General features: G+C 58.4%; 8 protein-coding genes across 8 annotated transcripts; 6 read left to right on the forward strand and 2 right to left on the reverse strand.

Annotated features, from left to right (window-relative positions):
- Positions 1–151: 151 nt before the first annotated feature.
- Positions 152–2705, forward strand: B0I36DRAFT_392692 (major facilitator superfamily domain-containing protein; the record flags this gene model as incomplete). The annotated part of the gene is made up of 7 exons (XM_046161440.1): positions 152–275; positions 431–742; positions 881–1108; positions 1238–1527; positions 1623–1944; positions 2078–2220; positions 2336–2705. The coding sequence occupies 7 exons, from the start codon at positions 152–154 to the stop codon at positions 2498–2500; spliced, it is 1584 nt and encodes a 527-aa protein (XP_046019646.1). The 3' UTR covers positions 2501–2705.
- On the reverse strand, positions 2691–5004 carry B0I36DRAFT_313082 (ASST-domain-containing protein). The gene is made up of 3 exons (XM_046152580.1): positions 4274–5004; positions 2870–4205; positions 2691–2729 (listed from the first exon to the last, which is right to left on the reverse strand). The coding sequence occupies exons 1-2, from the start codon at positions 4851–4853 to the stop codon at positions 3013–3015; spliced, it is 1773 nt and encodes a 590-aa protein (XP_046019647.1). The 5' UTR covers positions 4854–5004; the 3' UTR covers positions 2691–2729; positions 2870–3012.
- A 223-nt stretch (positions 5005–5227) lies between these two features.
- B0I36DRAFT_313085 (alternative sulfate transporter) lies at positions 5228–8224 on the forward strand. The gene is made up of 12 exons (XM_046152581.1): positions 5228–5716; positions 5859–5927; positions 6021–6123; positions 6211–6278; positions 6379–6450; positions 6519–6662; positions 6747–6798; positions 6867–7067; positions 7131–7318; positions 7389–7540; positions 7623–7687; positions 7764–8224. Exons 1-12 carry the CDS (start codon positions 5568–5570, stop codon positions 8076–8078), a joined length of 1578 nt encoding a protein of 525 aa, XP_046019648.1. The 5' UTR covers positions 5228–5567; the 3' UTR covers positions 8079–8224.
- A 5022-nt stretch (positions 8225–13246) lies between these two features.
- Positions 13247–14351, forward strand: B0I36DRAFT_234396 (uncharacterized protein; the record flags this gene model as incomplete). Its single annotated transcript, XM_046149304.1, has 2 exons — positions 13247–13390; positions 13461–14351. 2 exons carry the CDS (start codon positions 13247–13249, stop codon positions 14349–14351), a joined length of 1035 nt encoding a protein of 344 aa, XP_046019649.1.
- Positions 14352–15914: 1563 nt separating this feature from the next.
- Positions 15915–16937, forward strand: B0I36DRAFT_282629 (uncharacterized protein; the record flags this gene model as incomplete). Its single annotated transcript, XM_046151517.1, has 2 exons — positions 15915–16129; positions 16241–16937. The coding sequence occupies exons 1-2, from the start codon at positions 15942–15944 to the stop codon at positions 16935–16937; spliced, it is 885 nt and encodes a 294-aa protein (XP_046019650.1). The 5' UTR covers positions 15915–15941.
- A 200-nt stretch (positions 16938–17137) lies between these two features.
- B0I36DRAFT_313094 (dihydroxy-acid dehydratase) lies at positions 17138–20084 on the forward strand. Its single transcript, XM_046152582.1, has 5 exons — positions 17138–17711; positions 17965–18062; positions 18145–18152; positions 18268–18375; positions 18465–20084. The coding sequence occupies exons 1-5, from the start codon at positions 17550–17552 to the stop codon at positions 19925–19927; spliced, it is 1839 nt and encodes a 612-aa protein (XP_046019651.1). The 5' UTR covers positions 17138–17549; the 3' UTR covers positions 19928–20084.
- A 224-nt stretch (positions 20085–20308) lies between these two features.
- On the forward strand, positions 20309–22155 carry B0I36DRAFT_313096 (WD40 repeat-like protein). The gene has a single exon (XM_046152583.1). The coding sequence runs from the start codon at positions 20408–20410 to the stop codon at positions 21914–21916; it is 1509 nt and encodes a 502-aa protein (XP_046019652.1). The 5' UTR covers positions 20309–20407; the 3' UTR covers positions 21917–22155.
- On the reverse strand, positions 22156–26437 carry B0I36DRAFT_313097 (WD40-repeat-containing domain protein). Its single transcript, XM_046152584.1, has 4 exons — positions 25934–26437; positions 25400–25626; positions 25160–25317; positions 22156–25083 (listed from the first exon to the last, which is right to left on the reverse strand). Exons 1-4 carry the CDS (start codon positions 26154–26156, stop codon positions 22335–22337), a joined length of 3357 nt encoding a protein of 1118 aa, XP_046019653.1. The 5' UTR covers positions 26157–26437; the 3' UTR covers positions 22156–22334.
- Positions 26438–26779: the final 342 nt, after the last annotated feature.

Here is a 26779-nt window from a genome sequence, read left to right on the forward strand (position 1 = left end):
TCCTCCGGCTCAGAGAGTTTCGGAGCACACGAAAGCTCCTTGGCCGGTTTGAACAGCGGAATCTGCTCTCGGAGATCACAGACACCCTGGTTCTGGGGTTTCCATACATTTCCGGCAGAGAAATTCACGGCCACTACTTTCGCAAGGCATCATGACCAGCACAACAAGGGACAATGTCTCTGAGCAGACTCCGCTGCTGCGGAACCCCAGCGAAAGTGGTCAGGAAGACAAGTCGAGTTGGACGAAACCGAAATGGTTTCTACTTATCCAGATCGGTGAGTCGCTGGGATTTCAACTCGGTTCTAGACAAGCTGGCTAGGCTATTGACTTGAGGCCTGGCTTTCCGCTGTGGTTGGCCTTTTCTTCCCCCATCCTTCTTGCCTGTCCTGCACGCATAGCGTTCTCTAACTGCTTTCACTTCCCAAACTAGCTCTCTTCTCAAATGTATTCCTGGCGGGCTTCGACGGGACCGTCACGGCATCGACATATTCCATCATCAGCTCCGAGTTCCATCGGTCGGACCTGGCTTCCTGGATAACGACATCATACCTGCTGGCGAGCACGGCCGTGCAGCCTCTCTATGGCCGCTTTTCGGATGTCTTTGGACGGCGAGCGTGTCTGCTCTTTGCCACTGCCAGCTTCGGCCTCGGGTGCCTGGGCTGTGCGCTCAGCGCGAATATGGGGTCTCTTATTTTTATGAGGGCCGTAACTGGGCTGGGCGGTGGTGGCCTGATGACCATGTGTTAGTGAAAAGTCCCTCCCACGGACACTTTGTGCGGCAAGGCGTGGCCGACGTTCTATCTGGAGAGAGCAAGTTGCTGGTCGTGCGGAACACAGGCACACTGACAGACAAGACTAACATGAAATCGCCTTTCGACAGCTACAATCATCAACTCCGACTTGATCCCGACCCGGCACCGCGGAATGTACCAGGCCATCCAGAACATCCTGCATGGATTCGGCGCCATCTGTGGCGCGTCTGTGGGTGGTATCATGGCTGACGCCGTGGGCTGGCGGTTCTGTTTCCTCTCGCAGGTCGGCTTCGTGGCTGTCACCTGGGTCGTGGCATTCGTCTTTGTCCAGGGCAACGGCATAAGCTCGCCCACAGGTATCGTGACTGGATGCCCTGGGGCGCCGGGGTCGAGCACGTGTTGCTCAGATGGGCAGCAAGGAGCTTGCACAGCCTCGTCCGCCGCCTCCGCTGCGTGTTCGTGCTCGTGCTCGTCATCCGCTGGAGCTGGCAAGCTTGGCGCGGCCTGGAGACAGATTGACGTTACCGGTGCGGCGCTGCTGTTTGTCGGCCTGGTGCTGCAGCTCGCGGGCATCAGCCTCGGCAGCAACGAGCTCTCGTGGTCGCATCCCATCGTTATCTCTGTCCTGGCTACAAGCTGCCTCATGCTGGCTGCCTTTGTGGTTGCCGAGGCTCGCTGCAAGACGGTGCCGATCCTTCCGCTGGGCCTGCTCGCCGGTCGCGAGAAAGTGGCTTTGCTCGTCAGCAACGTCTCGCTGGGCATGACTGCGTACGGGGTAAGAAAATAGAGAAACCGGCCGGAGCGACTTCGCGTCACTATTGTTTTGCTTCTTGTTCCCCTGGCTAACCCCTCCATCTCCGCGTCTTCTAGTTCCTGTTCCTCATGCCCCTTCTGTTCCAGACCGCACTGCTCGACTCGGCCTCCGTTGCAGGGCTGCGCATGGTCCCCCCCTCGCTGGCCACGCCGCTCGGCGGGCTGTCCACAGGCATCGTGATGCGCCGTAGAGGCAGCCTCGTCACTGTCACCCGAGTCGGCCTGGTCATGCTCCTGTGTAGCAATGCGCTCATGCTGAGCCTGCCGATGGGCTCCGCCGAGTGGAAGTTCTCGGTGTTTCCGATCCCGGGCAATTTCGGGTCGGGCATGATATACCCTTCCATCCTGTTCAGCTTCATTCGTGCTTCGGGCATTCAAGGTGAGACGACGACGCGGTCCCCCTTTTCCTTGGTCGAAGTACCTTGACATGGTCTCCACTGGGGTTCTCCCAATGAAGAGAACAGGGAACACGACCTTGCCGCTAACCAGGAAATCGTGGTGATTATATGTAGAACACGCTGTGGCCACGTCGCTGGTCTACCTCACACGCTCGATGGGCACAATGTGGGGTGTGTCCGTCGTCTCGACCATCGTGCAGAACCTCCTCCCGGCAAGACTGGAGACGGCCTTGCCAGACTTTGAGGGCAGAAAGGAGGTAAGTAACACTTAAGAACGAACGGCCCCCCACCCCCTCTTTTGAGTGTGCAAAGAACTCCTTTTGGCGCGCAGATGAGAGACAGTAGGCTAACCCAGAGGTTTTTTCCTTTAAGATGATTGAGCAGCTATTGAAGTCAACGACGGCGCTGAGGGAGCTTCCGCTCGAGATCCAGGGCATTGTCAGGGGTGTGTATTACGGCATTTGCCAGGTCGGGATCGTGTTTCTCCTCGCAATGACGGCGGTGGGTCTGGTGTGTAGCTTTCTGGTCAGGGAATAGCGTGCTGTGGCGCACTGAGTGAGATGCGCAAAAGACCCCGTGGGAACCACAGTAATACTAGGTAGTTTTGGTGACGCTCATGTTGCGTGAGGAGGATGCAACGAAATGTTCATAGTGCATAGCATCCGGGTTTTCATCAAAGACGTTCATGGGGCCATTCGGAAAAAGAATAGACAAAATAATCGATTCCCTTCCATTCTCCCCATTGCAGCAGCTATCATTCTTGCGACTAGCGTGTTGTCAGTGTGTGAGGTCAATCAGTTTTGTTGAAACATGCTCGCAATGTCTCTACGTTGGATGGGGGTCTGGGATGCGAGCTTTTCAATGCAAGCTTGCGGCCAGGTTCGTGAGTTATCAAGATATACATACCGCTTGACGCTCATCCTATTGTTATACACTCTATACGATTTGAAAATTACGTGCGCTCCCCCTTTTCCCGCGAATAGACCTGAAGTTTCTGCTGGTCATCTTGTCAGGCCATTGCCTGCCGCCACTTAGCACCCGGTATCTATCTACTTGAAGATATTCCCTCTCACAGCTCGCCCGCCCACGGCAAGCAGTGGCTGCTGGTTGTTGTGTCCGTCGAACGAAGCAGAAGCCCCTTTCCTCTCCCGCGGCTGCCATGGCTGGGTCCACGGCGCGGCAGGGCCTACTTCAACCGGATCCGACACAGACAGAACCCGGCCATGATCACCGATCGCCTCGACCCGGACACCGCTCACCAGGGCCCGGGTCGAGGGCTGGATCCTCATGGCCGTCTCGAACCCCGTCCTCTTGTACTCGCGGGCATGCTGGGTGACGACGGCAGTGCTGGAGTCCTCCTGGGACCACGACAGTCTCCAGCTCTTGGTGACCGTGTCGCCGTTCCAGCTTACGTACACGTTGACAGCCGAGCTGTCGACCTGGTCCCCCTCGTGATAATCCAGCTGAGCGCCGCCGCCGCCGCCCGGCCTCGGGTGCTCCGCAACCACGGCGATCGTCTCTGGCGAGAAGCCCGTCCAGTTGTATCGGAAGGCGCGGTAGTTTTGGAGCTTGTCCTGGAGGAACCCGCTGTCGAGGAACGCGTGGAAGATTGGCTGCTCCCCGGCCTCGGTGCTGAACTCTGTGATCTGCCCCTCGGAGCCCCAGTTGATGAGGGCGTTGCCTCTGGGCAGGGTCTGCAGAGATCCCTGGGACTTGGCGAGGATCGAGTGGTTAGGAGGGTGGAACGTCTTGACCAGCGTCGCCTTCTTGGCCGCGTGGTCGAGCTCGATGTACTTGCCGCGCGACCAGGGGAAGAGGTGCACCTCCTTGTCGCCCCCGCCGGCCGACTCGGACCCGTAGACCGAGTTGTCAAAGAGGGAGATGACCTCGGTGGTGGAGAGCGGGACCGGGTCCCCCCCGGACAAGTACCTGGCGTGGTGCTGGAAGCCAAAGGTGACGTTGGGGCCCAGCTCAAAATCGGACTTGTGGCCGCCGAGCCGCCAGATGACGGAGCCGTCGGTGCCGTTGACCTTGAGGACGGTCGAGGCGTGCCTGGCGGACACGAGGTAGTGGCCGTCGTCGCCCTTGGTGATGGAGTTGATGTGGAAGTAGTCCCATGCGGTCGAGCTGTTGTGGCCAATGCCAGCCTGGCCCAGGGGAAGCGGGAGCGCCGTCTCGTCGGGCGACGCCCAGTCAAGACTGCGCCACTCGAAAAGGACCTTGCCGGTCTCAATGTCCACCTCTATTTTTTGTACGTTGTTGTTAGCCCTCCTGATTCAGCTTGGTGGTGGAAAATGCTCCGTCACGTACCCTGGAAGCGCGCGTCCACAATCCACGTCTGCTCCGGGGTGCCCCCGTATGCGCTCAGGTCCATCTGAATGGGGTGGTAGATCTGGAAGAGGGCCGTGGTCTCGTTGAGCACAATGAACTCGTGCTTGTCGGACAGCATGTTGTGGCCGGCACGGAGCTCGCGGATGGTCTGGTAGTCCTGGTCGAGGAATGTGTGGTGGCCATGGCCGTGGCCGTGGAGGCTGTTGTGGGCGCCCTCGAAGGAAAAGAGGACATCGCGGCCTCTCCAACGGGCAGCCTGGAAGTTGCCGGACCAGGTCGAGAAGTAGGTGAAGCCAGACCACACAAGGTCGCCCTCGTCGGTCAAGATGTATGGCGCCGCCTGGAGCGGCCCATGGTCGACAGGGTCAGCATACCCCGTGAACGGGGCCACAAAGAGATAGCCAGCCTCGCAGCGGCCGTCACAAGGAATGGTGATGTTGAGGTGTGGTGGTGACAGGTCTGGCCGGCTACGGTAGGTGCCATCTGCCTGTACCGGCTGGAGCAGACAAGTGGCCGCAGCAAGCCACGTCAAGGCTTGACAGCGAGTCGGTGCTGGCATGTTGAAGATGGCAGGCGGCGGTTTGATGTTGTTTTCCACCTGGCTTACATACACGAGTCTAATCCAAACAAGGGGCAGAGTGTTCCTCTGCAAGCCTTTGCAAGAAAACGCCACGTCTTATGGGCAGACGGCAACATCTGCGAAACCCGTGGTCCGACCTCGGCAAACGCAATCCATGGTTCGTCTTGTCTCTTCTCTGCTTGTTCCATGCATAATTGCCCCAGATGGCGCGATCCCCGGTCCGTTGGCGAGCGACCGCCCCGCCCTCGGCCGAGTTCCAATCTCACCCGCCTCGTATCCACACGCTCCAAGTCTGTTTCTTTGGCAGGCTGGCTATTCTGCGAACGGATGATCATACTGCCACTGACAAGAGAGAGCGACCCTGACACGTCTTCACTCCCCATGCGAAATTGTGGCTTGGCCAGAAAGATAACGCGACTAGCCTGCGATATGTCGCCATCAGTCTGCGAGCCAGAACAGGCGGATTAGCGGCATATCTCGACCATCTCGGATCACCTTGTGCAAAGAGCGAGAGCACGACATTATCTTTCAACTCTTATATCCCATGCAATGATGTGCCGGCTTGACATAGTACATTTCTGTGCTCCTCCCTCTCCATCTGCATTTCCTTGAGCCAACCCTGCACAGGACCCTTCAGTTGCTCAGCAGCCCCTGCTCTGAACGACATCCGAGGTCAACACCTCGCTTTGTGACATGGCTTCAGACACTATTGAAAAGCCACCGGTACCGGTGGTACTGTCTTCCGCCCGTCCCAGCAATGAGCTGCAAAACCGGGAAAAGGGCGCCAGCCCTATCGACCCAGCTCCATGGACCGAACAAGAGGAGAAAGCCCTGGTCAGAAAGTGAGTGAACAGCGCATGACTCGTGTCACGAAACATCAGCTGGTGGCAGGGCCCGCGGCGCTTGATGGAGGGCAAGCCGGGCTCGCCCAGGGAGTTCCATCTAGGGCTGTTGTGCTAATCAAGCTTGCACACAACTCTGCAGGATTGACGGAATCGTCTTGTCTCTCTTGATGATCTGCTTCTTCGCCTTCCAGCTAGATCGCGCGAATGCGTAAGTGCTCCGATTGCCTTGGTAGACCTTCAAGTCCCTTGGGACACTTCACTTGAGGCTCTCGAATGTTGACGGCCTGGGTGCTGGACACAGAGGCAACGCTTTGACCGACAACTTCCTCGGTGACGTCGGTATCACACAGGATCAGTTCAACATCGGCTCCCAGCTGCTCAATGCGGGTATCGTGCTTCTCGAGGTAAACGACCCGCATAGGAATCACGCGGCATTCCACATCCGCTGGGCGAGTGGACCGACAGGCTGACTCTATCATTTGCGGCTATAGATCCCTAGCAACATCATTCTGTACCGAGTCGGCCCCAAGCTCTGGATTGGATGCCAGATCATCGCCTGGTGAGTCAAGTTTACCCCACTGGCGTATCAAGGGCGTTATGGTTGATGCCTTGCTTATCCGCGATGCGTTTCTGAACTAACGTGATCAACCCGACGTCAGGAGTATGGTTGCAACTTTCCAGGCATTCCAGAAGGGCCTCGGCGCGTTTCTTGCCACCAGGCTGCTGCTAGGGTTCGTAGTGAACCATATCCCTGCCCCTGGGCAAAGCAACGGAACTAAACCGGTTTCTCTTCATCTAGCCTCCTCGAATCTGGCTTCATCCCGGGCAGTCTGTACACGCTAGGCTGCTGGTACAAGAACGGCGAATTGAGTCGTCGCTTTGCTCTGTTTTTCTTGGGCAATGGCATCGCTCAAGCCTGCGGGGGCTTGATCGCCTACGGAATGTAAGCAATGATACAATGACGCAACCACCCACAAGGCATGCTTTCATATGTAGACCTGGCCGCTGACATTCCTTTGTGCCACAGCTTGCGGATGCGAGGACTTGGCGGTCTCGCAGGCTGGCAATGGTTGTTCCTCGTAAGTCGTTGAGCGATCACATTACATCCTGTTGCCAATAAGTTTTGAATGGTGCTGACAGGAAACAGCTCGAGGGAATCTTCACCGTGCTCAGCGGCATCGCGTTTCTCTGCTTCTTCCCAGGCTTACCGGACAATCCGGTGTCTCTGCTCCGTATCTCCTTCTTCACCGAGCGGGAGGCCTTCATCGCCAAGCAGCGTCTCCTGAGAGATGATGCCACCAAGGAGGCCAAGCGTGGAAAGGTGGACAGAACGAGCATCCGGAGGACGGTAAGCCACATCCATTTAGTCTGAGCTTCCAATACCAGTTGCTAACACCGATATCCCTGCAAGGTTTCCAACGTTCAACTGTGGTTCCACATTGTCCTCACGATTGTGGGCTTGGCACCAACGACGGCATTATGGTCCTGGGCTCCCACGATCGTGGCATCCTTTGGCTACGGCCGGCTCGAGGCCAATGCGCTCGTGTCGATCGGGCAATGGATTTCTGTCGCTTTGATCGTGGTTGCTGGCTTTGCGGCGTAAGTTGGCCACCTCTTCCCGAATCCTTCTCTTGTCCCAGATGTGCGGCCGCAACTTACTCTAGTGCAGGGACAAAACTGGCCGTCGCGGTTTCATTGTGCTCTTTGGGGTGTTCTGCCAGTGGACTTTCATGGTCACGTTCCGCTGTCTGCCCGACTCTTCAACGGGCACGCTCAAGTTCTGGATCCTCACCATGGGAACAGCAACCTGCAGTTGGTGGCGTGAGTGAAAACCCCCCAAACATCAAGACCACTGGTCGTGGTTCTAAGGGGGATATACTGACACAGCTTTCTCGTCGCGCAGATTCGGTTAACGGCTCGTGGCTGTCCATCAATGCCAGGTCGCCCGAGGAACGATCAATTCGCATGGTATGTGTGCTCACGCTGAAACCTTTCTTCCCCCGTTGCTGTTTCTTCTCGTGCTGAGACTTTTTTCCCTCCACAGGCTCTCTTCATCATGGCTGCCAACTGCGCAGGCATTGTGGGCGGCCAGCTCTTCCGCTCCGACGATCTTCCATTCTACCACCGCGGCTGGAGCATCATCGCGGCCTTCATGTCCCTGGGACTCATCTGCGTCGGAACCCTGGTGGCCATGTACCACTTTCTCAACCGCAAGATCGCCGCCTATAACCAGGGCCAGGTCATTGAAGGCGGCTCTCTCCGGGTACACGACAGCAGCAACGACGTCGAGCTCGGTGCGGATGCAGCCTTGGGTGGTGGTGGCAAGGGAGCCCGGCAGATCAAGCTGTACAACTACTGACGGGTGGCTGGATGGGATCTCAAATGCGCGGGGCCCGCGGCAGGGGGTTAGATTCGTTTTATATTCAATGTCGGCATCGCTGTGGAAGCCGCAGCGTTCCATAACCCAACGACAGTCAGCAACATAGAAAGCACACGAATTTCAAGAGCAAAGAGGCAGTTGAAAACGTTTTTCTGTGAAGGTGTGATCCAGCCACGTCTGGGGCAATCATTTCTTCTCGTTATTTAAGAAGACCACCAACAAAGAGTGATGCCCAAAACATGGTGGTTTGCTGATAGATACCATGCTGATAACAACGCCGAAACCCTCCAGGAACACGGCCGCACAATTTATTCGGCTATGTATCATCGTCAGCCCAGGCTCAGATTTTCACAGAATAAGAAGCGCTGGACCTGAAAACTATTTGATTCAAATCAACGCTAATAATCAAAAACAGCCTCACTTCGTTGGACATAAGTTTCTGCATTGATAGAGAGACTCATTTCAACCGGTTTAAATCAGAGGATTGGTAAGTCTATCATTTCGCAAACTCAATGATCCAAAAAGGAGTTGTGACTTTTCTTCCACGTCAGGGTGAAGTTCGGGTTTTATTTTGATTTTTTATCTGTTGTTTTCTTTTATAATCGAGCTTTCTTGTTCCAAGCTACCGCGGTTGCCTTGAGCAACGATAGAAAACAGCCAGGTTGAATTGTCCGGCCAGGTCACGCCTTGCCATTGTTTAATGCCCGGCTGGCAAAGCCCTGTCCTGTGCAAAGGCCTAGACCGCTCTGAAAGGGGAGACCCACAATGGAGAACTCCACACAAACGGGCAGAGTCGTAGTAGGGACGGCCACCTCCCATTGGCCAATGGCGATCATGAAACTGCCAACAACATCAATATCTGGGACAGTTACTCTGGCGAAGTGTGCAAGCGTCGCCTTTGGGCCATGCGAAACCCAGCCATGTTCCAAAGTCGACCTCCCTACCTCGGCACTCGGAACTCAGGTGCAGTAAAACTTTTCTTTTTTCTTAATTCTGTCCTCTATTCTTCCGCGACCGGCCCCAGACAAGCACGGCCGAAATGGATATTTACGAAACGCCACCCGTCATGGCGGGTGCGAGAGCCCATGTGAGTGGCGCGGGTGAGCACACATCCATTCTCGCCGCTTGGCTCCAAAAAAGGCTTGAGGGGAAAGAAGCTTGACTCGGTCCGGACTTGTGCTCATCCGATGTCTCTTCGAGAGGGCATGGGGGTTGGTGGTAAAGTCAAACGCTGCACAAACCCTTGCACAAAACCGTGGCGTCCGCCGAGTGTGTTTCCTCCTGGCCCCTGCCAAGATATTTCTGGGTGCTGATGGGTTTGGACTGCCCTGCCCTGTGGCTGGACCGGTGGGAGGAAGAGAGACTCAAAATCCCTCTTTGCCCGGCCCAAAGGCAAGGAAGAGGGGGGGGGGACGTGGTCCCATTTTGAATTGTTTCACGGTTTCGGATTTTAGAGTAATCGCCAGCAAACACTGGCAGACGCGATGAAACCACACCTGGCACCGGATCAGCCTGGAGCCGGCAGAGGTTAATCGTGGGCCAGAACTGGGTGCCCCCCCCACCCTAGCTGAAGCGGCTCTGCAAAGAGATATTGTCTGGAGGCCAAGTTTCTTCAACACGGAGTTTTGACTTTGTGACGCGGCGTAGCGCCTCCACGCCACTTTTCAGAGCTATAAGCATCCTGCAGTGTTTCGTTTTGCAAACTTCAGATGGTCAGTGTCGCTTGCCGAGTCTGCAAGATACACTCGATTGGGAGTGAACCTGCGCGGCATGAAATCTCCCAGTGGTGGCAGACATGTCGAGATGTAATTCAAAAGGCCCCTTCTGTGGTTTGTTGAGCATTTAGCTCGAAAAATGCACCCGCACATGGTGGTGCTCTTGTGCTGAATTGTGAAGAGGGAAGATGTATTATGTCAGCAAAGAGGGATGGCAGGGCATGGCGTGTGCAAGGTGGAGTGAGACGAGGGGTGGGGGCCCCACCCTGCCGTGGCCATGAAACCAGAGCTGGTCGCAGGGTTGTCAGATGTGAGTTTGAGCTGCCGATCCGGGGGGTTGCCCTCGCAGCCTTTTTTTTGTGTTGAAGGTTTTATGCTCAAAACCCGCCCTGCCGGGTTGTTTGTTCGTGAGCACTAACGAAGTGAAAACATGGGAGGGCACACCCTAACAACGTAATCCCTCATTCTGGCGATCAGTAAACAAACATCAGACCACGCACGGCTTTTCCACCCTCGACAGTTTGTGTGGCTGCTCTTTCCACCGAGTGCCAATATCAAACGAACTACGGCGCGCATCGTAAGCCACACAGGCACGCGGCGTCAGGATATCCATCCCGCCCGTAAGCGTAAGCGGCCTTACACCCTCTCTTGTCACTCTCCCCATGGCCACAACCACTGCTGCTGCCGCGGCCAAAGGCCAGAAAGCTCGATGGCCCGCTGACCTGCCTGCTGGCCTGCCTGCCTTGAGGGTCCCCTCGGTATTTTTGCTAAAAATGGACATTACCATCCCGTGTTCGCCTTACCCATGTGCTCTCCAGCATTGCATCGACACAAGTGGCTGAAAAAAATGGTAACCAGGTCCCTTGGCTGAGAGCGGGACGCTGTAAGTACATGCCCCCCCAGAGGCACCCATGCATGACCTCACCTGAGACCAGGGCTGCCGGATCACCCACAGGCATTAGAAGGGATGAGTTATGCGTAGAAGCCGGCACTCGACCGCTGATTAGCGCTGTGCCGTGTATCCAGGGACAATGATGAGGCCACATCAAGATTTTGGCTTGTGCATGCATTGTCTGATATTAGTACGGCCCTGGGCTGTGCCGGACTGTGTGCGTGGACAAAAGGCTTGGGGACGCATAATGTGATGGCCGCCGTCGTGACGGAACGTGAAACAGGCCACCCCCATCGGGGAATACAAGCTCGCGTTCTGCACTTGCAGTCTTTTGCAGTTCCTTATGCGTCCGGCGCCGCACGTGGCCAGCAGACGTGGTGAATGTGACGCCGCGAGACGGCGATAGAACAAATCCACAGTGGCGCAGGTGTCGGTTGGCGGGTGCCATCGAGGTGTGGTTGCGTTGCGTTGCGTTTGTTTATTGATCCTGACAGCACAGCCACGAGGTTGCAAACAGCGAGAGTCCCGTGCCCAGGGGCCGTGGCTGTGGAGTTTTCGAGGCGATTCAAGGCTCCTGTGGGTGCAACGCCGTGTGGAGACGGCAATCATCAGATGCCAACGTCGAGCGTCGAGCCGCCCCTCTTGTGCCAAGGGATGTTGTTCTGTAGCGCCGTGTAACGTCGTGTATCGCAGGTATCGCAGGTATCATATCGTATCGCATTGCCTGCCGACAACCAGAGCAGATCGCGATAAGCAGCAGCGTCGTTGGAACGATGATGACGCTGGCTGAAGAACCACGTCTGGAGTCAACATGTTGGGTGGTGCATGGGGAGGCGCCATCAGGGACGGGGCGGGTTTGAGGCTCTCTGCAGGCTGCAAGGGCCGGCCACTTGCAGGCACCGCGCAAGGGTCCCCCAGGGTCGCCCCTTCCCGGCAGGGGCTGTTACCGGTTGGTGCCCTGGCCGTGGCAGGGAAGGAAGCAGCAGCCCCTCTCTCTCCCCTCTGCCCTGTCTGGTGTTTTGCACCGGCTCTCGCAAGCATCTGCACTGTGGGAATGCCCTCCATGCGAAAACCACCTCGATCCTCGACCTCGACGATGCCAGAAACACGGGACTTGCACTGCCCGTCCCCATTCCTGCCGGCCCCTCGCTCCCAGCGACCCACCAGCATCGGCTGATCTGGTCCTTGACCGACTCTTCGTTGTTTACGGAGCCGCATCCTGCCCTCGAAACGCACCTGTTTAGAGCCCCCGCCGCCCGCAACCACCTTCTTAGCCTACCACCTATCGCGAAACACCCTGCTACACATGTCAACGCGGCCAGTGACGATGCTATGGCAGATCTTGCCCAGCTCTCCACAGCACAGCCATGGTGCCTCATGCTGCACCACGCGCCCCCCAAGGTTACAGCGTCGGCGGTGCTCGCCGTGAATCACTGCTGCGTCATGGCAGTGTTGTTTCGAACCTGTCAACGAAACCGAAGACCGTGGCCGAAATCCACGATGGACTAGTCGGATCAATGATGGAGCCAGTGTCCAGAAGGCCACCGTCGGGACTGCAGACTCTGAAGCACATCGTAGGCCGAGACTGGCACGCAGGACACTGGCATGCCCAGACAGAACTGCGGCTGTCAGACGTGCATCCATCCCATTATCACTGCTGTGCCCCTCGTGTTTCCAGGAGATCGGCTGCGCTCTTGCCGGGCGCCTGCTCAGGACGATGATAGCTCACCACCTGCTCGGCCGGGCTCGCCAGGCACTGAGCCGACACAAACAGCCTGCAGCCGGGTCGCCCACCAGGGCGGGCAGGCAAACATTGATTCTGGTTTCACAGCCGGGTCCTGGGACAAGCTCAAGGTTGGCGGCGCTATAGCAGCCCCAGACCATATGTCGCTGCTGTGGCTGCTCGCCTGTTTCGACCCCATCTGTGTCGGCGCATAAGGCCAAGCTCGCTGCTCGATGCCCAGCCTGTCCCATGTTTTTCTGGGGTTGCCGCTCATCTGCGACGGCCCTGCATGGGAGGGCCTGTCACCATGGGACGTTTGGGTGTCTCCGTCCCGCTTCAGACCCTGACAGCCCCTGCCCAGCCTAGAGCTCGCACTAGCCAGGGCCGGCCTTCAGCCCACCACCGCAACTGCAACGTTCTCGCCCGGGCCACACTCCCAAGATTGTCTATTACTACCACGGCCCGGCCGGCGCTCACGTCAATGATTCTAGCCCTCTCTATCCATTCTTCTCGATCATCTCAAGTCGACAACAAGGACCGCCTCATCGGTTCTGCCCTTTCAGTGTGCGCCTTCTCTTCTTCGCGGCTGGTACCACGCTCTTTTCTTCTCGTACATTTTGCTCTCCAACTGGCTTGGAAGCACTCCGTTCATTCTAATACCACCAACCTCTACCTACCGGCCCGTAGCCCTTCTAATCTTCGACGACAAGTCCAAAAGTGGAGCTACTACAATCATCGTGTCGAACCAGGACAGTGACTCTCATTTCCAACATCTTGGTCTAATACAACCAATTTCCGTCTCTTCCAATCCGCAAACATGTCTCCCTCTGTGGAATACGGGGCCCACCACTCGGCCATCTACACGCCCACCAGTGACATCATGGACCGTCACGATTACGGCGTGCACAAGCAGAGGAAAACTGCCTCGACAGGCGGCGGCAGAGCTTGGAGTGAAGACGAGGTATGTCAACATGGACACTTGCTACCGCAAATGGACCCAGCATGTGCTAACAACAGTACCCCCGACACAGGAAGTCTACCTTCTCCAGACCCGCCTGCAAAAAATGCCCTACAAGCACATTGCTGCTCACCTTAAGAAGACCGAGCTCGCTTGCCGGCTGCACTACCACCAACTGAGCCATGGCAGCAACCGCCGCCGGAGGACCGCATCAGTCTCTTCCTCGTCCTCCAACCACTCTCCAGTCCTGGCCGCTGCCGCCCCCTCGCCAATCATGGAACACAGCCCCCGCGAGATGACACCCCCTGGCAGCTCAGTCAGGCATGCCTCTCATTCACCTGACCCGCACGCCTATGTCAAGCTTCCCAGCATCATGGGCCGACCCGAGCCGTCGTCTCAACTTCCGGCCATCCTGCCCAAGCCCGCTGCCATGGGCCTTTCGCCTGAGGCTAGCCACTCTGCATACCACCACCGCATGCCTACGCCCGGGCCCGACATGTCTAAGCCCCTCGAGCCGTCTGCGTTCTCCCGCCCGTCGTCGTCACTTAGCCACCCCGAAACTCACAGCAACCTCCGCCTCGACTGCTCCTCCCTACCCCAGCCAGCTCCCTATGTCGATCTGGGCCGCCTGAGTGCTGTGTACGGCGCTCACCGAGCATCATTCTGGGGTGCCGTTGCTGCCGACTACGGCTCTGGGATGAGCCCAGCCGTCTTGGAGCAGGCGTGGAAGTCGAGCCTGGCCAAGCCGGCTACCTTTGCGCCCTTTGGTCATGGCCTTCCCATGACGCCAGCGACCAGCCCGAGCGAGCGTGAAAGCTCGGTCGACAGGCAAGGCCAGGACCGCACGCGGATTAGCGCCATCCTCGGAATCAACGCCAACCCTCGCAGCTTCCAGGAGCGGGAGATGGTGCGCAGGCTTGAAGAGGGGCAGACGGGGGCAATCATGACGCCCACGCACGCGTGAGGGAAAGAAGCGGCCCTCGTGGCCATGGCAACACAATACCTAGATGTTAATCTTTCTTCACTTCGACCCCGTGCTTGCCATTACTCTCTCTCTCCACCTCTTTTCAGATACCATACGACATTTTAACTTGACGGCCGGCTAGTGCATTTCCGGAATGGCGAATCCGATTTTGATCTTTGGGCATGGGGCGTGGCATTGCAAGCGTTTTATATTATTGTGGACGGCGGCTTTGGCTCTGAGGCCGTCGCTGATGGGCAGTAGGAACCCCGAGTAGGACTATGGCATCGAACCAGGAAGTGGTTCGTGATGGTGAGGGAGTTGGAATAAAAGAAAAACGGATTTCAGACATTACAGTGTGCCTCGTCCTTTGCTGCCTTGGCTGTGAGCGTGAAACGCCTCGTGGTCGTGTGCTCCATGTGTGCTGCATGCACATCGTTGAAACGACGGGGTGGTGGGCCTACGTTCTTCGGCAGCCCAACCGGCAGCTCGATCTTGTCAAGGAGAGATGTCCGCATATTATAATAGCGGGATTCGCCGGAGGCTACGTCTATCATACGGTCGGCCGCCCCACTTCCGGGCCAGTTTTCCCAGACCTTTCATAGCCAACTCTCGAGGCAATAATACAATCCAGGACATTGCATAACCCATAACAGTCAGATCGACAGTGTCGTGTGTGTACGAAGCGCCTGCGGTGTCGCCCCCAAGGCCCCTGTGCGCCCAGATCCTCATGCTGCGTTCTCTTGTGATGAGTTACATTGGAAGCTGGAGAAGGGATCTGGGGAGATCGATCGACATGTCTCGTTCCCCCCGGTTCGGGACCGGCAAATTGCGAATGCCCGTGTGGACCACTGACTGACCGACCGCTTCAACCGGGCTTCATTGTTGCGGAACCGTGGCCCTTGCGGTTCACACATACGTCACAGCAAATAACACACGTGTGTGTGTGCCAGACGATCAATCCGGACCATTTCCTCCCTAGCTAGAGCTAATTCCCGCCTAGCATTGTGTATGTGCGTGTGTGTGTAGGGCATTGCCTGAGTTGAGAGAAGTGCAAGTGGTTCGTGCAGGCGGAATTCGGCGGCCTAGGGCTATAGACAATACCCGTTGTTTAATCCCCCCCACGCGCGGTTATACAATTGACCTTACGACGCAGGCGCAGGGCCATGATTGAGTATACCTGGCCCCAACGATGGAGCAATTTAGCTCTATGTGCTACAACGAGCTTGCCAATAGGGCCGTGGGTAGAGAATCTGCCCATACGAGCAAAGACGCTCGGGGCAGGGGCCCTCAATGTCGAAGGAGCCGCCAAGAGCGCGCTATATGATGTGCAGGACGGGACCGGGAGGAGGATGGTGTACCATGCACTGATCCTTCGGAAAAGAATCTTTGGCCTGAGAGATTTGCTTATAAGTGCCAGGAAAGCACTACGGTTTGCGACGAGACCATCTTCTACAACCACACAAACACGTTCTTTGTCGTCCACGTCTACGTTCAGTTGCAAGTTTGTGTCAACGGTCCACCATTGTCTCTTTGACACCCCCGGCCACAACCCACCATTAAAGCCCTACCTTTGGTCCACGATCAGCAGCCATGGTCGCCTTGACTCCGGTCTTGCTCGCTGCTAGCAGTGTTGTTGGCCTCAGCCAGGCCGCCGCCGCCGCCGCCGTTGCTGCTGCTGCTCCTCAGCCTCGTGCCGTGGCGTACAAGACGTACAAAGGAGACGGGACTGTTGCTCAAGGATGGCCCGACGTGTCTCAGTGGGCGAGCTTTGACACGATGTAAGCCTCGCCCCTGCCCTCTTCCCCCCCGTCTCCCAAACATGACGAGAGAAAAGTGACAGCGTGCACTTGATTTTGCTAACACGATGTTCAAATTACCTTTTTTAACAGCTGGGCCAACAACGTGGGCCCCTCTGCAGGAGCGTGCAGATGGCTCGAGGTCGGGGCGAACTCTGACGCCGAGAACGCGGTGATGAAGGCGGCCATCATGCAGGCCGGCAAGGACACGGGCCTTGACCCGCGCTTCATCCTGGCGGCCGTGTACCAGGAGTCGTCGGGGTGCGTGCGCATGTACACGACGCGGTCGACGACCCAGGGGTACCGCAACCCGGGGCTCCTGCAGTCCTTCATGGGCGAGCACACGTGCAACGACCCCGTCGCGGGGATCCCGCTACTGACGCCGTGCCCGGACGCGCAGATCCGGGGCATGATCACCGACGGGGTCGGGCTGACGACGTCGGACGGGCTCATGCAGACGGTGGCGCGGAGCAAGGCGACGGACGTGAGCCGGTACTACAAGGGGGCGCTGCTGTACAACTCGGGCGTGATGCCGGCGTCGGGGAACCTGGGCCAGGGCCGGTCGAACCCGTGCTACTCGAGCGACATTGCCAACCGCGTCATGGGGTGGATCGACGACCAGTCGCCGTGCAACCGTCGGTCTCTGATGATTGATGGATGGCCCCCCGGCCGACAGCTCTCTCTCTCTCTCTCTCCCCAACCGAGAAGGAGACGAGCCGAAGAGGACGGGACGCGAGACGGGGTCCAGAAGTGGGGGAGGGTGGTGTGGTGGTGGTTGCTGGTGCTTTGAATTGGGCCGAGCCGGATAGGCCAGGCCAGTCGGAGGACGAAGGAGGAGGGAGGTAACAGGACTTACTGGACTCGAGGTGGAGATGGAGCGAGCTTCGGCCCCGCATCTCCACGTCTTCTCCACATTCCCCGCGCTCTCGGCCTGCGATGGCGCGACACCGGAGGGCGGCAGACACGAAGTAGAGGAAAGGAAAAAAAAAGAGGGTTTCCGAGCCCCCAGCCTAGATTTGCTGCTGCTGTTGGTCGTTGTCTTACGTACGTGCCTACCTAGTCTCAGAGCAGTCTAATAGAGTCTTGTCCCCGCTCCCCCCGCCGCGCTGGTGGTTTGCAAAGTGGGAAAACAAAGCTGGCTGGCTTGGAGAGCTCTTTTTAAAATCTGCCCCAAGATCCTTCTTCTCCCTCCCCGGGCCAGACTCCGCATCCTTCCCCAACTTCCTCTTGGCTGAGCTGAGCAGCCATTGTCAAAACACAGGTCAGCACCAGCGCTCAGGTGCTACACGTATACGACCCCGAGTGGATTCACTGAGCCGGGAAGAACACCAAAAAGACAAGAAGAAAAGAAGGAAACAGACAGACACACACGCATACATACACACACAGGCAGCCACAAACCATGAGCGACGTCCCCGGAGCAGGAGGACTCGGCGGAGGAGGCATCACCGACCCAAAGTCGGACCCCCAGTACATCCAGTTCAAGGCCCTTCCCGCCGACTCGGGCAAGCTGAACCGCTGGAGCAGCGAGGTCACGCGCGGCCATGAGTTCCCCGGTGCTCAGGTCAGTTTTTGCTTTTCTCAGACTTTTTTTTGTTTGTCATCCCTGTCGTCCTCTTGTCCTGTTGTTTGTTCCTGGTCCTCTTCCTCCGCGGGGCAAGAGAAGTGGTTGGTGAGCTTGGGCTGGGATCATAATGGTGTCGCTCTTCTTCTTGTTCTTGTTCTTCTTGTTCTTCTACTTGGCATCCATCTAGCCGAGCATGGGTCACGGAAAGGCTGACTTGGACCGGGTGAGCAATGTTTGGGATATGTAACAGGCCATGCTGTACGCCGCCGGAGTGCCCGACGAGGACATGATGAAGAATGCGCCACAGGTGGGCATCTCGACCGTCTGGTGGGAAGGGAATCCTTGCAAGTGAGTTAACCTTTGGCCTCTCCCTCTCTTTTTCAGTGCTCTGGAGTACCGGCCTTGTTGCTGACAGGTGATGAAAAAAAAGCACTCACCGTAAGTCTGAACAACAAGTCACGGCAAATCCACACGATGAGCGTGTTTCGGCCCCCCGACTATGACAAGGGGCGGATTGGGGCAGGCGGATGCTAACGTCTACTCGGGTAACCAGTACTCGAGTTTGGCAAGATTGTCAAGAAGTCGGTCGAGAAGCAAAAGATGCTGGCGTGGCAGTACAACGCAGTGGGCGTGTCCGACGCCATCACCATGGGTGGTGAGGGTATGTAACTCGTGCCCTCTTGCTTGACATTGGGCATCCTTCACACACACGCAGACGAAAACACTGACATGCAAGACAAACATCACCAGGCATGCGATACTCTTTGCAATCCCGCGACCTCATTGCCGACAGCATCGAGACGGTCACGTGCGCGCAACGCCACGACGCCAACATCTCGATCCCGGGCTGCGACAAGAACATGCCCGGCGTGGTCATGGCGGCGGCGCGGCACAACCGGCCCTTCATCATGATCTACGGCGGCACGATCCGCAAGGGCTACTCGCAGCTGCTCGAGCGCGAGATCAACGTGAGCACGTGTTACGAGGCCGCGGGCGCCTTTGCGTACGGCAAGCTCCAGGCCAAGACGAACCCGGGCGCCCCCGGCCGCACGCCTAGTGACGTCATGTCGGACCTCGAGCAGCACGCGTGCCCCGGCGCCGGCGCGTGCGGCGGCATGTACACGGCCAACACGATGGCGACGGCCATCGAGGCCATGGGGCTCACCCTGCCGGGATCCTCGTCGTACCCGGCGCTCTCGCCCGAGAAGGCGCGAGAGTGCGAGCGGGCGGGCGAGGTCATCAAGACGACCATGGCCAAGGACATCCGGCCGCGGGACCTGCTGACCAAGGAGGCGTTTGAGAACGCGCTCGTCATCACCATGATCCTGGGCGGCTCGACCAACGGCGTGCTGCACTTCCTGGCCATGGCCAACACGGCCGAGGTGGGCCTGACGATCGACGACGTGCAGCGCGTCAGCGACAAGACGCCCTTCCTGGCGGACCTGCAGCCCTCGGGCAAGTACATGATGGAGGACCTGTACAAGGTCGGGGGCACGCCGTCTGTGCTCAAGATGCTGATTGCGGCGGGGCGCATCAACGGCGACATCATGACGGTCACGGGCAAGACGCTGGCCGAGAACGTGGCCGACTGGCCGAGCCTGCCGCCGGACCAGAAGATCATCCGGCCGCTGTCGGACCCGATCAAGGCGTCGGGCCACATCCGGATCCTGCGGGGCAACTTTGCGCCAGAGGGCGCGGTGGCCAAGATCACGGGCAAGGAAGGGCTGAGCTTTGAGGGCAAGGCCAAGGTGTTCAACGAGGAGCAGGAGCTCAACGAGGCGCTGAGCCGGGGTGAGATACCGCCGGGAGACAAGCTGGTGCTGGTGGTGCGGTACGAGGGCCCCAAGGGCGGGCCGGGGATGCCGGAGCAGCTGCGGGCGTCGGCGGCCATCATGGGCGCGGGGCTCAAGAACATTGCGCTGGTGACGGACGGGCGGTACAGCGGCGCGAGCCACGGCTTCATTGTCGGGCACGTGACACCCGAGGCGGCGCGGGGCGGGCCGATTGCGCTGGTAAGGGACGGCGACACGATCCTGATTGACGCGGTGACGAACCGCATCGACATTACCAATGTGGACGACGCGGAGCTGGAGCGTAGGCGTAGCGAGTGGGTGGCGCCGCCGCCACGGGTGCGCAGAGGCGTGCTGGCAAAGTATGCCCGCCTCGTCGGCGACGCGTCCCACGGCGCGGTGACGGATCAGTGGGACGACTGAGCATCGTGATGATGTTGATGGTTTGCGATGTTGCTAAGAGGGGGTGGGTGAAGTGCAACAATCTGCTGCTGTAGATGGGCCAGAAGTTGAGAACTGCAGAACTTTGTAGGTTCAGGAATGAAGCAAAAAAGAATGAGATATCAGGTCTACACAGCGAGGTGATTGATGGAAACGATGACAAGTCAATAGTGACCTTGTTCTTGTCTGGACTGACCAGCCCATTCACGAATCCAATTGTAGGCAGGGGCTCCGTCTGGCAGTCGCGCCCTTGACAATCTCCACCTTTGGCTTTGCTCCGGCGGGGTCCTGCAGGCGGGCTCCACTAAAAAGTCTGGAGGGGTCCTTCTTTTCTTCCAGAGCTCCTGCCAAACTCGTTTTTTACCTGATCTGGTGGGCAGCCCGTGACAGCCTCACTACCACGCAAACAAACACACTGAACGAATATTCTCTCACACCGCCGCCCAGCCATTCCCCACAACAATGTCGAAGCGCGTGGCCGATCACGACACCGGCGACACGCCCCTCAAGGGCGGCGACCGCCCCGAGCCCATGGACGTCGACGGCGACCGCGAGATGGGCGAGTTCGAGGATGAGTTCGAGGACGAGTTCGAGAGCGAGGACGAGATTTTCGAGGCCGGCGTCGACGGCCGCCCCGACGCAGAGCGTGAGGCGGACGAAAAGGCTGCCGCCGCCATGGACGTCGATGCCAATGGCACCTTCATCGTCGGCCGCAACAAGCTCGAGGCCGGCCAGCACCTCGCCCCCGATGTCACCACATACGAGATGCTGCACAACCTCAGCACCCCATGGCCCTGCCTCTCCTTCGACATCATCCGCGACCGCCTCGGCGACAAGCGCGAGCGCGCTTACCCGGCCACCATGTTCACCGTCGCCGGCACCCAGGCCGGAGCTGGCCGCGAGAAGGAGAACGAGCTCATGGTCCTCAAGTTCAGCGGCCTCAGCCGCATGCAGCGCGACGGCAACGACTCGGACTCGGACGACGACGATGATGACGAGGACTCGGACCCCATCCTCGAGGCCAAGTCGATCCCCCTGACGTCAACCACGAACCGAGTCCGCGCCCACCAGGTGCCCAACAGCCAGGACCCCAACGGCCCGGCCACCACGCTGGTGGCCGCCATGACCGAGTCCAGCAACGTCCTCATTCACGACATCACCCCGCATCTCGCCTCCTTTGACACCCCCGGAATGATTGTCAGCCCTCAGCAGAACAAGCCGATCTGCACTATCCGTGCCCACAAATCCGAAGGCTATGCCCTGGACTGGTCTCCGCTCGTCCCCGAGGGGAAGCTCCTGACCGGAGACAACGACGGCCTCATCTACGTCACCACCCGCACTGCCGGCGGCGGCCTCGTCACCGACACGCGGCCCTTCCAGGGCCACACCAGCAGCGTCGAGGAGATCCAGTGGTCCCCGAGCGAGGCGTCCGTCTTCGCGTCTGCCTCGAGCGACGGCACCGTCCGCGTCTGGGACGTGCGCAGCAAGTCCCGCAAGCCCGCCCTCACCGTGCAGGTGAGCGACGTCGACGTCAACGTCATGTCCTGGTCGCGCCTGACCACACACCTCCTCGCGACGGGCGACGACAACGGCGTCTGGGGCGTCTGGGACCTGCGGTCATGGAAGGCCGGCGCGGCCACGGAGAAGCCCACCCCGATCGCCAGCTTCGCCTACCACAAGGAGCAGATCACCAGCATCGAGTGGCACCCGACCGACGACAGCATGATTGCCGTCGGCGCGGGCGACCACAAGGTCACCCTGTGGGATCTGTCCGTCGAGCTGGACGACGAGGAGAGCAAGGACACGGCCGGCGTCAAGGACATGCCCCCGCAGCTGCTCTTTGAGCACTACTCGGAGCACACAAAGGAGGTCCACTGGCACCCGCAGATTCCCGGCACGCTCGTCGCGACGGGCCAGGAGTTTAGCATCTTCCGGCCCATCCCTGTCGTCTTTGGTGTGCAGGGCAAGTAGACCGGCGACGGGCAGCAAAAAGGACGGATGGGAGATGGAGAGGGAGATCAAGGGAAGCTTCTCACGACGAGAACGAGGGAAACAAATACGAGACCAGAGAAAGGGAAGACAGGGGGTACAAAGGGCATGACTGAATGATTCGACACTTGCACACATTTTCTCCGGCGTTTTGGCTAGACAAATACATCTCTTTACCCATTCACAATCCCCGCGCAAAGAATATCACACCGAGGCGGATGATCACGTTTTAGACCTGCAGTGACTATCATTCATGTATTGTTTATGCTTCCCGTGGCTCGGATGATGATTTTCGCTTGTTACCAATATTCAAAGACAACCCCAGGGGAGCGCGAGAGCCCTGGCCCCCGAGATTTATTTCCCAGACACGGGGCCCTTTCTCCCAAAACAAAAGATGCAATCACGGCCCATCAACCATGCGCCCGCACTTGCCACACATGAAGCGCTGCTTGCCGCCAACTCTCTTGGATTTGAACTCGCGGCTGCCGCACTTGGAACACTCCATCTCGTCGCCCTCTCCCTCGCCGCCGTCGTCGCTCGTCAGCTCCGCGCTGAGCTGGCTGACGACCGAGCCCGATCGCAGGTCTACGGACCCGCGAATCACACTGAGCTGCCGGTGGCCACCCGAGTGTTCGGCGCCGGGAGAGTGCCCGCCGCTGCTGCCGTGATCCTCGCTCGGACGCGTGATGGTGGTCGTGGGGATGGAGAAGCCGGGCAGCTTGTCCAGGAGACGCCTCGTGGGTGACCCTCTGCCCTCGCCCGACTTTCGTGGCTGCTGCTCGTTGTTACTGTCGCGTTCGGGAGATACTGACATTGGCGACCTGTCACCCGAGGAACCTCGGCGGTTGATCATGTTACCAACGGACAGCAGGCTCGGCAGATTTGGCGTGGTTGCTTCCCGACGCGGGGCGGCATCCCCAGTTGTCAAGGTTTTTGGATCAGACGCAGCCCTGGTGGAAGGCAGGTTGCCGGTGCTCTGAGTATTGGCGACGTGCCCACTTCGAAGTCCGCCCATGTTGCGCCAGCGGTTGAGGTTCCAGAACGAGTAGCTTGCGCCCGCAGCGTCAAGGTTCAGCACGTTGTCTTGATGTTCGTCCTCGTCGGCAGACATGAGCGAGAAGCTGGGCGTCGGGGGGACTGTCTGCGCATCGGCTCTTGCCAAGTCTCGGCCACGGACAGGCTGACTGAAGCTTGACGTGGGAGAGAGCGGTGTGGTCGGGGTTATATTGGTATACACTTCCCTCCTCGCGCTTGACGCCAGATTCGTCAGGCTGGCTGTGGCGAGAGGGGTGCGTGCCGCTTTGCTGGGTGAGACGGAACGTTCACTGGGTGTTGGCGTCGATACGCTGACTGAGACGGGCCGGCTGCGCGGGAGCGTATGGTAGTGGCCGCCCTCGATGCCCTGTCGCCAAGAGTTTATCTGGTCAGGAGTCATCTGTTGGCCCGGCGCGAATGCCTGCACGAGCGAGCCGCGGCGAGACTGCACTATGGAGCTGCGACGGGAGTGATGGCCGCCTCCGCTCGTCCGTGTCATGATACTGCCCGTGCGCCCGAGAACGTTGTCTTTTCCAATCTTCTTCGAAAAGGCAGATGTCGTTTCCCAGCTTTCCTGGGCTTGCCGCCTCTTGACAAAGGCGCAGTCTTGCCGGAAGACCTTGATGCCACCTGTGCGGTCTGTCGTCACGATGATGTTGCCATCATCATGGGCCGAGCGCGCGATGAACGCTGGGGACTCTTCAGGCTTCTTGCGAAAAGATGGTGCCTCAGACAGAGAGTCGTCATGTACCGTAGACTTTTCCTCCTCTTCCCTGCTGAGTAGTGTCACCGGTGGAGGGTTGCATAGAGTGTAGACTGGGTCGTCAGACGCCTGCAGCAGCATTCGAGTTTCCCGAGGCGCAAAGATGGCCTCGGTGACCACATCAGTGTGTGCCTCGAAATACTCGCAGGGCCTTTTGTCGTCCTTGTCGGCGTCATCAACGGTCGCTGACCAGATAAAGACTCGCCGGTCTTCACTGCCGCAGACGATGTATTTCCCGTCGTCGCTGAAATTGGCTCCTATCTGGTTGCAGGCATTTTCCAGCCCTTTCAGCTTCGCCACCAAGGTCTTGTCCTTGAGGTCGTATATCCGGATTCGGGAGTCATTCGATGTGACAAGCACGCGGACAGTGCTGCTGCCTGTGCGGCTGTTGGTGTATTGTTTGGTTGTTATGCCAGCAATCTTGCTCCCCTTTGCGTTCTTGCCTCTAGAGGAGCGCACGTGGACTTGCGTCTGCAGTGTAAGGCTAATGGTGTCATAGAAGACGCAGACTCCATTCAGACATCCGGCTATTGACGTTTTACCGTCTGGAGAAAATGCCACGGCAGTGATGAGGTCGGACAGCTGGGCCGAGTACGCGATTGACTTGTCTGGTATGCTCCATAGGCGCAGTGTGGCATCCAGGGAGCCGGCAAGAAAGAAGCGATCGTCCCGAGGGTGAAATGCGATGGAAGTCACAAAGTCCTTGTGCTTGAATGTGCACAAGCACTCTGGGCGGCTCATATGCCACAGCTTGACTGTCTTGTCCATTGAGGATGAGAGGAGGAAGTTGTTCTTGCTCCAGCTGAGGTCCAGGATGTCGCTAGTATGGCCCGTGAACTCCTGGAGTGGTTCTGAGCTAAAGACGGGAGCACTCAGCCGCTGATTGTGCCCTTGCGTGTCCGATTGGCTTTCGTTCGCCTCGTAGGCTCTCCTGTCCCCAGGTGTGGCCAGGATTGCCCAGATGCGGACGACTCTGTCCTTGCCACCAGTTGCGAGATATCGTCCGTCCTTGCTGAACTCCATGGCCCAGATTGGACCACCCCCACCCGAGGTTGATGCACTCTTGTCCGACGGCGCGATAGGCTTCGTGCCCTCAAGCTCCTGCGCAAGAAAGAGGCGATGGAACTCGCGAACCTTCTTGTTATGCGCCCGCATGCGCACGAAGCGAGGCGGCTCTTTGTGCCGCGGGATGTAGCCACTAGCATTGATGGCCGAAGTGAAGGCCATGGCATCGGCACCTTCGATGCGGCGCTCGCTGCCGATTTCGGAGTCATCGTCCGGGATGTCATCGTCGCGCTTCTTGTTTCCCCCACCAATCATGCTCAGGCGACTTAGAAACGAGCCAGCCTTTCTATGGTAATGGTAGTCACAATCAGCAAGCCGCGCCATTATTGAACCTGACTGTAAAGGGAAAAAGAAAGACTCACTTCTTATCTTTTGTCTGCTCTACCTGGCCGAACGTTTGTTTCGCAGACAGGTCTGAGCTTGGGCGAGGTAGACCGTCATTGGCAGGGCTTTCTGGCCTGACTGGAGTACGCAGTCGATTTGCTAGACTGCGATCCGTGTTTGTCCTTGCAAAGATGTGCTGTTTGTGTTGTCGAGGACAAACGGGTGAGCCAGGGCTTCAGAAGCACGAGACAATCAGAGGAGTCGACAGCTAGACTGACCTGGGACAACGGATCAATGCCCGAGGATAAGTCGGTCGTCGTCGGCGAAGATGGAGGAGCAGCATGGCTATTGGCGGAGGAGACCTTCTGGTCTCTATGGTCGCTAGGTTCCTTAGATAGCTTGGCATCCTTATCCTTGGTCTCGGGTGTTGCAGCATCCCTGCGGGGAATCTTGACCGAAAGGTGCTTGTTGTGCGAGGGCGCCACAGGACTGGAAACGCTGGTGCCTGGGGACAATCATTAGCACAGCCATTCTCCGTTATTGGAGAGGAACCAATGGTTCACGGCAGCCGCTCCTGCAGGAACAGAGGCATTTCCGAGGCTAGCAGCTGATGATGGCCTAGGCGTCCCAAGCAAGGCCTTGGAGAAGCAGGTTGTTTGTAAGGCCCAGGCAGCGAGATAACCTGCAGGAGGAGTCGAGGCTAGACAGACACCGCGCGTGCTTTAGATGCACGAGCAAAGTGCTCGTCTCCACTCTGCTCGGGAGCAACGTCGACGCTGGGCACGGAAGTAGCGGGATCGCGGAAAACCAACCTGTGTCTGCGGCGCCTGGGCTGGCAAATGTGGCCTCGGCGGCAGGAGATAGTGGTGATGCCCTGAGCTGGCGTCCCGAGGGCGGCTGCGAGGAGGACTGGAGGACAGAGGTGGTGCCGAGGCTCCTGCGACGGGCGGGCGAGGACGAGGCCGAGTCGCGGGATCGCCGCCCGGGCCGGTGCAGATCGCCGTTGCTGCTGGCAAGGCCGCTGTCGTGGTCCATTGCCGGGGAGCCGTCCGTGGCAGCGCGACCTGGCGATGGCGGGCTGCTGGATCGTCGTCCGTGGGTACTGTAGGCGTCGTCGACGTGGCTGTCGCGCGCGCCGCTCAGGAGCTCGGGTGCTGTGGCTCGTGGGAAGGAGGGTCAATGCTGTGCTGGGGCCTCATGAGCCAAGCCGCCCCGGGGTCCAGCCAGGTCATTGATGCGGCGGAGCTTTACGACCGTAAAGTGGTGGGGAAATCCTGCAGCAGGTTGAGCCGCCTGGGAATGAGGGTAAATGAAACCGTCGCGTGTCGATGGGGAAACGCCGTCTCGGGAGGCACGGCTGGTGAGAGATGACGTTAGCCTGCCACAGTCAGCTCGTTCCAGTGGAGGGAGGCTGCGGCGACTCCCCAACCAACCCACCGCTAGGTTTGGGACAAGCTTTCCACGCGAGCCCACCACACACTTGCACCACACACACAGCCGCAGCTGGGCTCGGCTTAGATGGACATGCAGGGTCCACAACCAGCCAATGACTTAAATTGCCGTCCACATGGGCTTCACGAATGCCATCCGGCCAGAACGACATGTCTTGGTATCATTGTCTACATCGGTGGAGGTCCGCGCCACGTCCACCACGCGGT

The sequence above is a fragment of the Microdochium trichocladiopsis genome, assembly GCF_020744255.1.
Source record: "Microdochium trichocladiopsis strain MPI-CAGE-CH-0230 chromosome Unknown B0I36scaffold_1, whole genome shotgun sequence".
Classification (NCBI taxonomy): Eukaryota; Fungi; Ascomycota; class Sordariomycetes; order Xylariales; family Microdochiaceae; genus Microdochium; species Microdochium trichocladiopsis.